At 39.5% G+C, this 17,434-nt stretch overlaps 1 protein-coding gene across 1 annotated transcript in view; it reads right to left on the bottom strand.

The window, feature by feature from the left end:
* LOC139742607 (integrator complex subunit 1-like) overlaps positions 1 to 5,798 on the bottom strand; it is a 52,862-nt gene extending 47,064 nt beyond the window's left edge. Inside the window, 7 exon segments of the mRNA XM_071653133.1 lie at positions 216 to 399; positions 1,408 to 1,510; positions 2,523 to 2,685; positions 3,264 to 3,401; positions 4,170 to 4,366; positions 4,577 to 4,816; positions 5,666 to 5,798. Of these exon segments, the coding sequence (XP_071509234.1) occupies positions 216 to 399; positions 1,408 to 1,510; positions 2,523 to 2,685; positions 3,264 to 3,401; positions 4,170 to 4,366; positions 4,577 to 4,816; positions 5,666 to 5,711 (1,071 nt within the window). The 5' untranslated portion in view covers positions 5,712 to 5,798.
* Positions 5,799 to 17,434: the final 11,636 nt, after the last annotated feature.

Below are 17,434 nucleotides of genomic sequence, written 5' to 3'. Positions count from 1 at the left end.
AAATAGCACAAGTCAGAATGTAACAAAACTAGCAAAAGCAGACATGGGTTGTGCATAACAGTTTTCAAGGTAAGCATGTACATGGTTGCCTAGATTAGTCTTCAACAGAATCATCAAATCAACAACAACCAAAAATACCACACATACAAGGTGTACATCAAGGCACTCTCGTCATGTCCGCACTGAAATGCTTACCAAAATGCAAGAAACAGTACCTTAGGGTTCTGCAGCCACATCTCCAGGCGCTGGGACACCAGCAAACGCACTTCACTGAAGCCACAGGTGGCCGAAAGTAGCTTGAGGAGGTTCCTTGGTGTGTCCATCCCCTGTCTTCGGGTCAGCTGCTCTCGGACAAAGGCCACCACATCCTTTTCTATCTCATTCTTCAGGAGGCTATACCTGTATATCAGCAACAGCCATGAGAAGTTAAGAGTAGGGAGACGGTTCTTCCCATTGTACAAAGTTGTTCCATACATGTCATGAACACAAATACCTTAGCTACAAATTATTTACACACTGCTTGCAAAATTTAATTTTTGGATAATTGTGACGGTATGACAAACACATAATTTGTGATTTGGAGCAAACAAGTAATGTCATCAAATATCAATTTTCCTATTGCCTATTGTGATTAAGCAAGACTAATCAGGACAGTCACAAAGCTGAAAGTAAAGGATTAAAATAACTCCCAAGGATTTTTCTTTTCAAAAACATTGAAACATTACAGAGGTTATAACAGCATAGTATAAAGGTACTCCATGTTGTACAGTTACCAGTCAGAAGGTTCTGCTTGCTATTCCTTAGGGCAAAAAGGACAGCCAGAGTACAAGAAAACAAACAGAAACGTTTTCCTATACAAGATAAAGACCTGGATTTCATTTTAAATCTTCCCAAACTAATAGCCCCCACACAAGCCCCATACAGTGCTACCAGTAATTGAATTTAAGCATTGTAAGGATTTGCTGCAAAATCCAAGCAATTTTCCAGAACTACTTGACATTTTTTTTAAAAAAGTTAAATTTTCTAAGACCCCTGCATGTTGCTCCTTACTTTTGCTTTGCTGCATATTGAATATACAGTGGACTCCTGTTATAACGAAGTCCTCAGGACCCATAGACTGCTTTTGTTAAAACGAACAAATAATCTAAAACACATAGAGCCAATAATTTTGTGACCTGGATTTTTATTTCATAGTAACCAGAATTTCTTTATAACTGTGTTCGTTATAACAGAAGCGCACTGTATGCCAATGAACCAGTCAGTGACCTTTCGGTCTTGATACCTTCTTGCACAATTCACTACAGACGAAGTGCAGGAGGTAAAATTTGCCAACAGTAACAAAGACATAATGTCACAAAGCTATCCTTTGCTATGGTACTGCATGTCATGCTGCTTTGTTGATCCTACCTTGGCGTGGTTTCATGTGACTCTAACCCTAAGTCTCCTTCCTCGGACCCTAGGGTGGGGGTGGAGGACTGGCTTCCATCATCATCTCGGCTTGGACTCCCACCTGGCCAAAGAGAAAGAGGACAGACAGCACTGAGGCTATATCACACAACCTTTCACATATCCCTACACTCACATATTTTCATTGATATGATGTCTGTGCATGGTTCAAACATTCAGTTGTTTCTCACATTTTGAGTTAAACCAAAAAAGTCATTGAATGACACACTCTAAAACTACACTCTAAAACATAACACAAAGACAAGGGCATTTGCCTGGTCATCCAGCATGACTTTCATGGTATACCTTGAAAAGTTTCATAATCATTCAAAGCAACCTTCCTTAATAACATACAGTTATGTACAAGAGAACAGGAAAATTAAATGCTCCTGAAACTTTTTGAAGACGATTTATGATGATAGAACATTATATCATATTGGAGATGGTACAACTGAGGATATATCTAATTCCAAGACCTTGTATTTACCAAAACTTTGGTACAACCAGGTCTTTTGGTTCCAGGGGATTAAATCTTCACACAACTGTGAAAAAGGACAATTTCTGCAAGGCAATTACCAACATGTTAAAAAAAAGGTATTTGATCTTTCAGATCTTTGACATCTTTTGGCTAAACAGCAAGTAACCAATATCTGTCATCCTCACCTTTGCCATTATATGACTTTTATATTTTAACTCTCAATGTGAGCTAGGCACAATACAATGAACACAAAACACCTATTGTTTAAAAGAATTAATGGGCCAAAGGAACAGTTCAATATTGATATCACACACTGTGAGAAATATGCTCAGACGAAACGATGTGTCATGACTAAAATGGTACCTGATTTATTCACACTACGCAAAGAAGGATGTTTGCAATATGAGCATGAAAGCAAATTCAAAGGACAGGAAATGGAATACCACTATACCAAATTTGTTTTCCCCCAGCAATATCTCCCATGTGAGGCAAAGAGAGGGTCTAGAAAAGTTCTAGCAACTGACTCTGATATCGCCATGGTTACTATCTTAGCTCTTGCAATACCCATATAAGTCAGTTTGAGTGTGTAGTGACTCACTGCCAGACATGTCTGTCAAGCTGCCCCTCAGGGGATCAGTAGCCAGCTGAAGGTGAGGGGATGCCTGCTTGGTACCAAATGCTGTCTGGAGGTTGGTCACAAACTCCTTGCAGTAAGGGTGGTCCACCCACACCCTCTCCCCATGGGCATCCTCGAGGTAAACCTGAACACAAAGCGAGATTTGTGGTTATTTGCAGTGGCAGTCATAAGTCATAGACCAATTAATACTTACATGAGAACTAATTCTTTAAGAAATCATTTCTCCTAGGGGGAATATCAAAGCACCAATGCAATTGAAAAATGCATCAGTTGTGCTTTGACCCTCTTCACCATGGAGATTATGCTATGGAGTGTGTAACTGTGAAACAGGCAATCAGTTCTGAATTATCACATAAGATTTAACTTTCACTTTAGTCTTTGGCAAACTTTAGTTTGACATAAAACCAAGACAAATAACATTTACAAAAAATGTGAGGCAGCTGCCATAATGGACTAGACTCATCATTGTTTTCAAAGTACCTTTGCAATGACATTCTTGCTTCATCTTCACACATTTGATTATGACTGTCAAAAAGACAATGAAAACATTACAAGGCTTCACTGAACCATGCATATACATGAGATTATATCACAACACTTGTATGTTTTACTGGAAATACATTTTCAGGTAACATAATGACCGAAGCGTGCATCATTGTGGACATACATGTACATCACACTCAGCTCCAACCGCTTGCTCACCTTTACAAAGGAATCAGGCCAATTGTGCTCATACACGAAGGCATGCATCAGCAGGTTGCAGGCCATAACAGACACTAGGGGATTTCCCTTGCTCTTGAAACTCATCCCAATGTCTCTCTTCAGCAAGGAGCATGTTGCCTAGAAGTCAATGCATCAAGAAAATACAGTATACCCAGTAAAGTATTACATTCTATGCCTTCACACCATAGGATTCCCAGAAGATCAGACATGATGAAATTAACCAAAGGTCAAGGACCTCTGATTGATTGGGTTAAGAGGATGTCACACTATTCTGTAAAGGCACCTAACAGGACTGCCTGTGGTAAAACTTTCAACAAATCCATGAATACAAACACACTCACACATATTTTTACATATCTGCACAGCATAAAGCTTTGACATCCAAAGGATCGGTGACTTATTAGTATCATTGCAGTCATATTTCATCTAACAAATGGTTCTATGAAGAATAATGTACAAATACTGTATACGCTGTTATTTTCGCGTACAGATATTTTCACGAAATGACGAGGTCATTGACATTTTTGCGAGATGTTGTTTTAACGAATCGACACCAACGCTTTCGTTAATGCTCTATTAACAAAGCGCATGGAGAAATATTCGCGTGTTGTTAAATTCGCTATCCACCTGTGATTCGCAAAATTCGCGAAAATTAAACCCTCGCGAAAATAACAGCGTATACAGTAATGGTAGTGATGAATTCCAGGGTCTGTAACTGATCCTTTTGCTAAGAATGGTTTAAGAAAATTTCAAAGGCTAGTTGACCTTTGAATACAACACTCCAAGACTATAACACAGCGCTCAGTTATAATAGCTGTGAAGGTAAGGAGGAAAACATGACACTGATGCATCTTTTTGAACTGACAATCATACTTTCAGTCTTACCTCAATGACACTCGGCGAATCAAAAAACATCGGTTTGACTTTTACAAGGTACATCAATCCCAGGTACAAAGCAGGCGACGGCTTTGCTCGTACTGACTTCAAACTCAAGAGGGCGCCACACAAGATTTTGTCAATGCTCTCATCATCATCTGCATCATCGGCAGCTAAAACACGATCAACCAGATCTTTGGGTTGCACTGCATCAAGAGCAAAAGGAGATCACAAATGTGGTGTATTGCTATTTACTTTCATCTCAGCGAGTATTGACTACTTTAAAAAAAATATCATGATTCCAAGGAAGATTTTTGATACCTGAAAACCATTAGCTGATCGACACTCCATGTCAAGTGTGGGAAACAAATATGTAAAATTTTTATATTCAGAGCTGAGCACAAAGTTGAACTTACCCTCAATTGTTTTGATCCCAGGTTTGTGCACTGCACTGGACGTAGCTCTACCAGTCTCTGGCCCTGCCCTGCCCAGAGGCGTGAGTCCCATCAGTTTTGTCTTTGGAGGAATGACGTGACTTGGCACTGGGGCATTTGCCACTCTCTTGCGGTCTCCATAATGCGACGAAGAGGGTTTGGCTTCAGAGTCAGGCCGTCCTTTGCTTCCCAGAGGTATGATGTTACCTGGCAGTGGAAGACCTATGAAACAAAATCATCAAGTAAATTTAATTTGAGGTCTTTTGAAAACTTTGTTGGGACTGCTTGTAACACAAAGCTATAATTCTTCTTCTTCTTCTTCTTCTTCTAGTGAAGTCTGCTTCCTTCAATTAAATTTTAGCTGAAGATTCTTGCAGACCAGATCTAATTCCCTCTAACTCAGATAACTGTGCAAGACTTGTTGAGACTGTTTAAGTGTAAGTGTATGATACGGTACTAACCTATGAATTCTGTTTTAAACAGAATGGAAAGGGGCCAGGGTAAATTCTATCCATCTCCTTACTTGTAAAAATTTACATATCTGGCCTTCTCGATCTCGCAACCAGGGGCCAAGAACTAGACTTAAGTAAGAAGTCGAGAAGAGGAGATCTCATCAAAAGTCAAATTTCGCTTTCTCGAGCCCAAGCCAAAAAAAAAAAGAAAAAAAAAGCACAACACAAGGAGGTTGAGAAGACAACGAATTATCTCGACTTGCTAGCAGCATTTGCAAGCTTTATAAAGGCAAAACTAGTGCTAAGTAAAGCACATATGCATACTTGTAAGAAGAGGCATGCATAATAGAATTAGATCGTTGATGTTCTTCAGTCCCGACAAATACATGCATGCATTATATGCTGGCAATGCCTGCCGCCCGACCAAGCGAGATCGAGAACAGCCATACCTCATCACGCACGAGTACGTAACCCCATGAACCCACTCTCTCGTAAGTTGTTTTGCCAGTCTGCCAAAGGCGAAAGCACGCGCACGCGACTTGATGAGAGCGAAAGCTAACGTTCACAGTATGCTACGTTTATACACGAATACTTGATTGATGCTATTTGCGATATTTACCTCTTCTGATCGGAGGCTTTCTTGGAGGAAGTTTTCCTCGGTCCATCGTTCAAATCGCTCACATTAATCTAATTTATCGTAAATACTTGCTACATTTCACAGTTTTCAGCTCCGCGTACTCCATGCACTTAGGCGCCTGCTGCATATGCACCTACGTACTTTGCCGTGTGAGGGCAGCAAAGCAACCCGCTCTGAGATAACGTGTAAAGTAAGTGGTCACCTGCATGCAGTACTACAGTACCAGACCGTGGAATACTCGACCGCAGACCTAGGTTACACGAAAGATTACGGTACGTCTTTCCAGGGAGGTGAGACATTCACCTTCCTGGTCTTTTCAAGGAGGTTTAAGAGATCAGAGTTCCAACTGGCAGTAATTATTCAAGCAGCTGCCATTTTTTCTATTGATGCACAAAAGAATTCCACAGGTGCATTTGTGCCTTTTGATGATCAGAGTTCCATGCCGCCGTCTTTTGGAGCAATCGTCTATTCTGCTTGTTTATTTGTCAAATAGAATGAACGTTCAACCTCTTAATGATAAAGCATATTATTATGAAACAAAAGTAAATCCCTTCTAAGATTATGTGCAAAAATGTAAACCTGAGCTGTATGTCGTGAAAACTGTACTCTCACTACAAAGCCGATTTTATCATCACTGGCTTTCCGATCGCTTCCGACAAAATTAATGAAACTGATATGTTATTTTCCGAGTATTATAGTCCTTTATTCATTTATTTGTTAGATTCGTGTAAAGTCATGTAAAAACGAGTAATTTTTATTTTCATTTCATCAATTTTTGTACAATTTTTATTTGCACATCCCCGTGCCTGTACTATAAATGTGCCGCTTGTTTTCTAAGAAGGGACGGCAAAAAGCAATTAACATCATAAAGACATAATTATCTTCCTTTGAGAGTGACGAGTCATGATGCAATGCCACAATGAATCATATTGTCTTCCTATCTGTGAGGCAGCTCCAGTTTAGCACTGAGTGGCGGTATGAAACATGGGATCAAAGGGAATGAGACTGTGAATTGTTACTCCATTTCTCAAACCTCCTTGGTCTTTTGGGTTTCATTTCAAAGTAGACCAACTAGTACATTATCACTTCAGCACTGAAATTTGCCGGGATTCCCAAAGAGATCAAAGGGTACACATGAAGGTTATGTAACTGGTTTGTTATAAAGATAGATTTATGGTCACTCAAAATCTTTTTCCCCCTTCGGAATCCACGAATAAACACAAAAATAATTAATGACGTAGGGGTCTATAGTCCCCTAAATTTAAAAGAAAGTTTGTCTATTATATTTTTTTATTAATATCAAATCGAGATGTATTCTTTTGAGAGATACCCCCTCATCAGCCATGCCCATTAGTGTTTAGTAACATGCTTGTAAGGCTGTGGGTTGTGTTTTTTTTTAGTATCTTTTTCAAAATTTGTTTTAGTGTTGGGGTGATTCCATATAGGGGTCTGCCTCATTTACTTTGTTTGCAAATGTGAGATTGATAGGGCCGACATAAAGTGAGGCGTGGTCTCTGTTTACACGGCAGGCAGATTAAAATAGGTAGATTCATTGCACATTGCAATGGCGCTCTTTATCATCACTCTGAAATTCTATTGCTGACAAGAATCAACTATAGTTCTATAAATTATCCGCAAGGTTGATATTAAGGCCGTGTCACACCAGCCTTGCGTGCGACTTGCAAAGAACAATTTTGACTACCCGGAGGCGTTTTTTTTTTTTTTTTTTTTAAGACGGCACAGATTGGGGCATGGCGCGTGTTGTAGATATCCACACATGACAGTACCTAGCATGTATTTCAAAAGTAGTCGCCCGGAGGTGCGCACGCATAATATTATTTTTTTACCCGCAACCGTGTTTAGGCCCTGTTACACCTTTCCGGGCAAGCTACTCGGGCTTGTTACGTGTAGGGATTTTCTAGCATACCGGACATTCCTGAGGGCGGAAAAGGATTTGTGCGAGTCAGCGCATGTGTCTTACTTGCTGGACGCGTTTGCGAGTATACTGTGTGACCTTTGTACCAGTCGCGTGGAGGCTGACAACTTAGTGAAGGAATTCCTCTAATGGAATGGCTGAAATCTCACAGAATTTCATTATCTTGGCTGCATACGGGACTGCGAAGTACCTGCGTGGGAATTGCCTGGGAAGTACTGCCGCTAAGGGCCATCTCATACTGGCGTTCTGCGTGGACCTCTACGGGCATTCCCGCGACTCACCCGGAAAAAGTTTTGGTCATGCTCAAAACTTGGCTGCGGTTAAATCGGACTTGCGTGAGCACCTCCGGGCAACTACGCGCTAGATACTGTCAGGTGCGGACCAACTGCGGAGAGCTCCTTGGAGTAAATTTGTTTCCCCGCAAGTCAAGCCGCAGAAGTTCCCCCGTACGGTATGACAAGGCATGAATGAAAATTGCAAACATTCTTGTTCGCCCGCTGAAAATCTTCTATACGTGCTGGAAACTACCTCCTTGCCACAAGCCCGCGTTATGGTGTGACACGGCCTTTAGGAATTATTACCTATACGAGGTAGTTTTGCGAGGCAATTACAGTTGGTAATTTGCAGGGTCGTGGAGTTCAGCTGGCGGCATTAGAGCATATCACGAGCATCCGGGTTTTCACATATACAGTGGACTCTCGTTATAACGAAATCCTCGGGACCGGCAGTTTTCTTTCGTTATATCGGAATTTTGTTATAACCGAACATATAAACAATAGAAATACATAGAGAGAGTTCAGTGACCATCAGTTAGTACAACTCTCCAAGTTGAAACAGAAGCAAAAATAAAGTGTAAAAGCGTTCAGATGTTGAAGTTCGCCTGTTACAACTACATATGTATCTTTGAAGTTGGAGTTCAATGATATCCAGTTGATGAACAATTTTTCAATTATTCGACATGTTGGTAATGATCTACAGGTAGTCAAATGTGGCTTGATCTATATCATATGTATAGCCGTATTCACATATTTTCCTAATTTACCTATAGGGGTAGGTTATAATTATGATATTGACTGGCCTTGAGGGAGATACCAGATAAATATTGCCCGCACTGAAAGAATATTGCCCTCGTCTTCGACTCGGGCAATATTCTTTCAGTTTGGGGCAATATTTTCTGGTATCTCCCTCGAGGCCAGTCAATATTATATTTATGTTTTATCCTATCAAAGAAAAGATTAGACAGCATTATGATTTGTTGTTGTTGTTGTTGTCTAGGGCGTGATCTCTGCTATAGAAAGTCTGAGCACTTGATCTAATCCGCAGTGCATTGCCTTATTTCTTTACCTGATATGAAAACGAAAAAGGCCCTGAACATTGGGAATACATTTTGTTTGCGAGGATTTCAATATTGATTCTCATTAATCATGGCCCAATGAGCACTTTGATATGATATTAATCAAATTTGAAAAATCGAATACGAAATTTTACGAGTTGGTGCAATATTCACGAATTTTTAAGAGTTGTAATTGACACCTGTTAACAGGTTCGCCTATCTATATACTCGTGAATTGAAAACTCATCTGATTGGGAACTCAGATGTTCAAAGTTGCTAGAAAACGCTCTTTAGTCCATTGTTCGTTGTGTTATTATTGTTATTACTTTATGCAGTCAATGTTTAAGTTTGCTTTATAAGCGTATACTATAGGAAAAATTAACATGACTTGATTATCGCATATATAATAAGGCCGAGTATTTGAGAGGAGAAAAAAAAAAACCCACAAAAACATAAATTAAATCAGTTTTATAGAAAGAGGGTTCAAAGTTATTAAGAGAGTCCACATGATTCTATGATATATCCCCTCACACAGATTGCAAAGAAGAGTTAACAATCATTGTTAAACAATGGGTCATTTCTTCTCAGAATTTCAGATAAGTTGAGTCATGACACAGTGGATCAGTGTATTCCTGAAAACAGAATGTGATGAGACTTATCATGCAATGTACATATTATGTGTTTAATGTAATTGTTTTATCGTAATTGCATTTTTTTTTGGGGGGGGGTAATAAAGAAAATGAAATGAAATTAATGAGATATATCTTGATTTTCTTTATATGAGTGTATTTTATACGTCGCATCGCGCATCTGCATTACAACTGTACTATACTAGGGTAATATAAAGCAACTCTCCAGACATTATCGTTTCTGCAACTATGAATCGCACGCCATATTTTGATTTGGACACTCATAATACGATAAATTTGATTAAATGTTTGTGTTCTTGTGATTTGTCCTTCCGCCAGCCTAGTATGTATACCATGCATGTCAGTTATTTTAATGCAACCTTGGTCGAACGCATAATCAGCACAGACTTTTGCAATAACACAAATCAAACGTAATTTTAAGGACTTTTTAACAATATTAGACTGTATTTTTTTTTTGGGGGGGGGTTGGGGTATGAAGACTGTATAGAACATGTCGTCCCAAAAATTCACTTCGATTATAAAAACGATAGAGATTCTAAAAAAAAAATACATGATACTGATGATATTGTGCAAAATCTAATATCACGAATGACTGCAGAGGCGTGTCAGATAGTGGCATTTGAGTTCTTTTGTTGTTTGTATTTCTGTATCGATCAAATTCAAATAGATGTTTTCCCGACGATCACGTTGTATATCCCCGATCACAGGCACATAACCATCGATTCTAATCATCTCCCACGTTCAAAACCTTGATGCATTTCATTTTGTTATCTGAATTTGTAAATTTCTGTGACCTGTCATTTTTTTCCAGCGTTGTTCCTCATTTAATATATTAGTCAGTCTGCAAGATAGTATGATATTCTTCTCATAATTATTCTTCAAAGTGCAAGTCCTTTCTATCATAATACTGGCATTATACATGTTCGAGTAAAATCAGGTAAACACTTTAAAAATGGTAGAAGTTTCATGAAATCGCTTATGAAATGGTGAAATTATATGATATTTGAAAGTTCGCATGTTTCATACATGCAATAGTGGCAGCGCTCCCAACTATACGATTGTGTATTATGCAACTCGGATGAGGTGTCAACGTTAAGTTTACTATTAACCAGTACACGTATTCATGGGCGTAAATCCCGGGGGGATGGGGGGATATATCCCCCCCCCCCCCCCACTTTTGAAGGAGGGGGGGATGGCCTGTACAAATATCCCCCCTGAAATTCTCCCAAGAAAAAGATGTAGGAACAAAAAAACAAAGAAAAAGAAATGTGGTGATAATGATTTCAGCATGATGGATTACTAGTATTGCATAGCCTATAATCTAGGTGGAGAATGCAGTTATTGTCTTTGTAATTTGCTGTTAAGCTAAACGTATGATGCAGCGAGATAATTGTCTTTGCCAAGCGATACATCTGATACGGCGAGACTACGAACAGTGGACGCATCTACCGCGTCCGCTAGGCGCCACGATCGGTGGCAGTTTTTTTTTTTTTTCCGAGTAAGAAGACTGCCACCGATTCAAAAAAAAAAAATTAAGAAAACAACGACAAACAACTGGATCATAGGCGGTGTATTCGCGCGCATCCACTGTTCGTAGTCTCGTCGCATCAGACCAGCTGCATCCCCACCTAGAGGTTATAGGCTACATACTGTATGCATGAGCCATGACGTTCGCACGCCCGCCTCGTGACGAGAGCATACTGCTGAACAGCGCTAGCAGCGCTCGCGTACTTCTCTCGCACGCCAATGCATGTAGAGCAATATCGACCGTAATGCATGCTTCGGATGTTGAACTACTATAGTAGCCATACAAGCAGATGGCAACCAGGGGTGGTATTCTGTAAGGATCCTAGGACAGCTCTCGCTCCTAAATACGCGATTGGTATTCTGTAACACCGCGCGTAGGAGGAGAAATAGGATAGTGACGTCAGGGATCCTTATTTCTCTCCCAGTTTAGGATAGGGGCGTAACTTGATATGTTAATTAGATGTAATTAGATGTTAATGAGATCTTAAGATAAGTGGTATTCTGTAAGCACGAGTAGGATCAAGTTTAGGAGCAAAAATAAGGATAGCCTCTAGGCAATCTTTCTCTGGCGATTATGCCGGGCTATTGCGTATATAGGCCTACTGACGACCCACCCCGTCTCTTATTTTGTATGTTCATGAACAAGAAAATAAATACATGAATCGTATAACAGAGTTATCTGTTCCTCTCATACTGAGGATTCTAAAACTGCAGTCTATAATATTCGAAACAATTGTATTCTTTATCTAGCTGGTATGTGTTTATTTGTTTGCTGTTCGCCATTTTCAATTCAATTCACACTTCATTTTATTCGGCACAAAATAAATAAAAAGTACATTATGTACACAATAACAACAAAAGCTATTATTATAATTATAATTGTGACCCTGCACCTCAAAACAGACAAAAAGTCGCCAGACATGAATTTTTAGTGAAGACCATATTCTGAAAGAGCAGACTTTAAGCTTTAAAATCATGTATAACTCAACTCAAATGGACTCTCCTAACCTATCTAAATATTGGAAAGAAAGCACAAACTCAGGAAGACTGTGAACTGAGAAAAGAGGCTCTGAAGTACAGTGTCTATTCAAGCGCTTAATCCTTACCAAACCGTGCTGGCTGTGGGATGAATGGGACAAAAAACAGGAAGTAAACCACCAGAGTAACAACAATGAAGGGATTATAAGATTAAACTGAAATTAAGCATGCGTCATTAACACATTCTGTCTATAATTAACGCAAACTTTCAAAGCAGTAGCAGTGTCCTTTCAAAAGTTATTAGAGTTGAAAGTGAAGAGTGTGGACAAGGTTTTTCTGAAATGAAAAAGGAATTCTAAAGACACACCTAATCACACTATTCTACCAAAAAATGATTGAGATAAACTGCTAAAAAAAAACACACTTTCCTGCCCGTTTTATGATAAGAAATTTTAGCATAATGTAAAAGAAGACCCGCTCTTTCAGAAAATATGAAAAAGTGAAGTTCGGCTACATTGACCCATTTCACTCATTTTCAGTCCTCATGCAAAATCAGTGTGTGCGACTTTATGTTCGTTTTGAGGTGCATGGTCACAATTGATATTGTAATAATGATAATAATTATTATCATTATTAATATTATCATTGCTATTATTATTATTATTATTATTATTATTATTATTATTATTATTATTATTATTATTATTGACATTAGTGTTGTTATCATTATTATTATGCTCAACGTCTGCCCGAACGTCATGCGGATGCAGTGCAAGTATATAGCCTACCTTCGCCGCCCACATTACGTGACCCTCGAAGTCGTTGCTATGAAGATCTAGTAACCAAAGAAAAAGAAACGTACGCAGTGTGCTTCTAGGTCGCGTGAAGAATAAAGCAGGGCCGGCGGAACGTTTTTAAAAGCGTGGGGGCCTACTTCCGAGTTTCAGGAGCTAACAAGAAAAAAAAAAGTCCTCAGCTCCTCTCACCCTTTCCATTTCTGGGTTTCTTCAGCTGACAAGCGAATAAAAAAAAAAAAAGGTCTACATTGGAAAAACATAACCTTACCGCGCTCCGCACACTTCAAGATCTCTATCTATTTCTATTTAGTGCCACTTACGTACTTCCGGGTTAAAAAAAATGTGGGGGCCCAAAGTGATGACACCTTATGTATTTTCTTTGTATGGTGCACAAAAAGTGTGGGGGCCTGAGCCCCCACGGCCCCCACGGTTCCGCCGGCCATATAAAGTACTAGTAACGCAACGATCCATATACGCTCACATTATTGTTAAGACGTACCGTACGTAGTGTCTGACGCAACCCGGTGACCTAACAGTCCATGTGCATGGGTTAACATTTTTTTTTTCAAAATGTAGTGAACTTACGTGTTTATACGGTTACAGCTCGTTATTCCGAAGGTTCGTTATTCCGAAGGCTCTTCCAGTCCGAAGATTCGTTATTCCGAAGGTTCTTTATTCCGAATTTCATTTTCGAATTAACAAAACCTCGGAATAACGAACCTTCGAAATAACGCCACAAATGTTCGGATTAATGAACCCTTTTTCATTTTCGGATTAACGAACCCTTTTTCATTTTCGGATTAACGGACCTCTAGGTATGGAGAATTTGTGTGTTGTGGATTAACGAACCTTCGGAATAACGAACCTTCGGAATAGCGAACCTTCGGAATAACGAACAGCACCCGTATACAAGGATATCATGGAGCTATAGTAGCTCCATGTTTATATCTTTGTCTAATCTATCAGTAATCTCCTTTATTTATTCTGTTATCATTGCCCTGCATGTAAGTCTATACTACCAAAAGATAGGGGAGAGCTAACGGGGTGAATTAAGTGGGACAAAAATTGTGTTTTGATGAAGTTTCTCGAATAACTTTCTGATATTTAGAATGGGGCACACATGTATCGGACCAAAAGACTTTTGATGCTAGCCATATAACGGGTTGCTACGCTATAACATATTCCTATAAGTCTCATTTTGTGTTATCATTGTGGTTTTTTTTTCCTGGGAGAAGTGGAACATTGGTTTGGTTTAAGTGGGACAAACAGTAACTATAAGCAAGACATTATTATTACAAGCATATCGATCATAGAATAATGTGAGCGCATGTGTGTGTGTGTGTGTCTGTGTGTGCATCTATTATCATTATTCTTCTTTATATTTATTTAAGAAAATCTTATATATTTTATAATAACTTTGAATTAATGGCGAAGTTTGGCATGCAGTGATGATATCCCAGTTTACCCCAACATCCTCCAAAAGTTCAAAATTTGAGCTAATTTCTGCAAAAACTTTAAATGCAAATTAATGGAACTCGTAAGGTCACATTTATTATGGTGGGCTAAGTGCGTGCTAAAGCTTTGATAATCAAAATTAATTCTTAACTGTAAAATTAGACTGGCAATACATTGAATTTTTAAATCCTCGCACAGTAGAGCTGCATGAAGCGCACTCTTGAGCAATGTAGATCTTGGCGGGCGCGCATTGCGTAAAATTAGCCAGATGATTGGCTTATAGATACTGCGCCGGGCGTGTCCTGTCTTTCCTCATTAATATTCATTATTCATAAATGACTGTCCTAGGATAGGCTTAGGACAGGCTTACAGAATACCGATTTTGCCTGTCCTAAGGGTATCCTATTTTCTGTCCTACGCGCGCTCCTAGGATCGAAATAAGGATCGCGCTTACAGAATACCACCCTAGCTGCATGCAACCAGGGAGGTGGTAACCAGGGAGGTGCTCTTCCCACCTCCTTGATGCAGCACAGCAAGGGCGTACCGAGGGGGGGGGGGGGGTGTTTTGGGTGTTCAAACACCCCCCCCCCCTTTGCCAAAAGGGGGGTGTAAGGTGTTCAAACACCCCCCTTGGGCAAAAGGGAGGTGTTTGAGCTATTCAACACCCCTCTTCAGCAATGCTTAGATGTTGACAAATGAAACAAAAGCTGTCTTTACCGCTTTTATTTCCGTTTTGAATTCCGCCTTTCCTTTCTTTTGCGTTCATTTTCTCTCTCTCTCTCTTCCTTGTTTTAATGTTTGTGTGGATGATGATACATTATGGAGTTACATAATATCATACGCACTAAAGAACTCGTGTACAGTACGTGTTAATACTACGTTACTGCACCGCGCGCGAAGCTGACGCGCAAACAGAAAACCAAATCAAACAAGATAAAAACAAAACATGAATTCCATGAATTCCATGTTTTGTAACGCTGAAATATAAAAATTTTCGGCTCGCTCGCTGCGCCCGCTCGCCAAAATTTATCCGAAAAAAAAAATAAGAAGAACAAAACGTAATGATGACGTGGAAATATAAAAATTTCGGCTCACTCACTCGGATAGTAATTCAGAGTATTTTTCCAAGTCCTTAGTTTGTTGGCATAAATCGTTATCTATGAAGCCGTCACTATATGATATCTTGATTAGAATTGTAAGATTTAATAACCAAAAAATGACAAGAATTCCATGTTTTGTAAGGTGAAATACAAAAATTGTCGGCTCGCTCGCTGCGCTCGCTCGCCAAAATTTATCAAAATTTATCAGATTTTATATCACCCTCAAAAAAAAACCTTTAAGTGCTCGAAAAAGCATATCAAATGGACTTTTTTTAAGTCCCTACCGGGATGGGATTGGGGTTGAACACTGTTGGTATAAATCGTTATCTATAAGACCGTCACTATATCTTGATTAGAATTGTCATTCGAAGATTTAATAACCAAAAATGACAAGAATTCCATGTTTTGTAAGCTGAAATACAAAAAATTTCGGCTCGCTCGCTGCACTCGTCGCCAAAATTTTTCAATATCTATTACACTTAAAACACCCTCAAAAGACCCCTTCTATAAGTGCTTGAAAAAGCACACCATGTGGACTTTTTTTTAAGTCCCTACCGGGATGGGGTTGGACACTGTTGGTACAAATCGTTATCTATAAGGCCGCCACTATGATTAGAATTGTAATTCGAAGATTTAATAACCAAAAATTACAAGAATTCCATGTTATGTATAAAGCTGAATATAAAAATTTTCGGCTCGCTTGCTGCGCTCGCTCGCCAAAATATATCAAAATTTAGGGTTGCCTATTTATACATATAGATCACCCTCAAAAGACCCCTCTTAAGTGCTTCAAAAAGCATATCATGAGGACTTTTTTTAAGTCCCTACCGGGATGGGGTTGGGGTTGAACACTTTTTCAGAAATTAGGGGCGCAATTTTCGCGCTTGCCACGGGCGCCGTTTTCCCTAGATACGCCACTGACTACTAGTACCAAGTACAGTCAGTATAGTAGCCTACTGGAAGCAGCAAGCTCTGGAAGCTCTGGGAGTAGCAAGTTACTTGCTACTCAATGTAATTAGTAATAGCACATGGACTTGGTAATCTTTAGTAATAGTAGATATGAATTTTTTCAATGACTGAAAGTTAAAACTGAAAGATAACTGAGTGTGAGTCTACAAATTGTGGTTGGATGACTTTATTGCGCCTAAAATTCATTAGATATCTAGGTCTAGGAACAGTGGCGTAACTACGGGGGCATGGGGAGGGGGGGCACGTGTCCCCCCCCCCCCCCCTCATCCGCTGATTAAAAAAAAGAAAAAAAAAGAAAAAAGAGAGAAAAAACCTACGAAAATAGTAATTCAAGGGTAGTAAACTGCTTTTGAAATCGACATGAAAGGATGATCAAGAAAAAAAGATATTTTTCTAAGATTTCTTTTAACCATATTATAATTAAAGAGGTATAACATTGTTCAAAAAGCCCCGAGACGACAAAAGATTGTGATTCAGCGCGATTCCTGGTTGGCATTTTGAATACAAGCAGGATGTGCGCAGTGTACTCAGAATATCGGAATGGCAAAAAGAGTCGCTGCAATGTTGCGCAATGTTTGATAGGTTGTACACATTTGCTATCAAAGCTTGATCATTGATTTTGCAGTGTTGCTTTACATACTAGTCTATATTAAAATGCCTTGCATTGCCAATAATAAGACTTGACCTTGGCTATTTCCTAACTTTTCCACCTATATGAAACACACACACAAACACAAACAAATTAGGGGATGCTCTATATAAAGTGCAGATTTTGGACATCCTTCTCCCGCTTGGTCACTTCGACGCCCCCTCGCTGGTCATACCTCCCCCAATCATGAACATAAACCGACACCCTTGACTACCAGTGGCGGATCCAGGGGGCGCACCGGGCGCCCCCTCCCTCCAATGCGAAAAAAATATACATGTACGAACGACAGTTTTTGGACGGTAAAATGTCAAAATTTTCAAGCTCGCTCGCTTCGCTCGCTCGCATTTAACCGCCATA

This window comes from Diadema antillarum, unplaced genomic scaffold (assembly GCF_040938485.1).
Source record: "Diadema antillarum isolate AM-2024a unplaced genomic scaffold, OU_Dant_1.0 seq00001009_RagTag, whole genome shotgun sequence".
NCBI classification, from domain to species: domain Eukaryota; kingdom Metazoa; phylum Echinodermata; class Echinoidea; order Diadematoida; family Diadematidae; genus Diadema; species Diadema antillarum.
The sequence above is the reverse complement of the archived record's forward strand: the minus strand, read 5'-3'. Positions and strand labels throughout refer to the sequence as shown.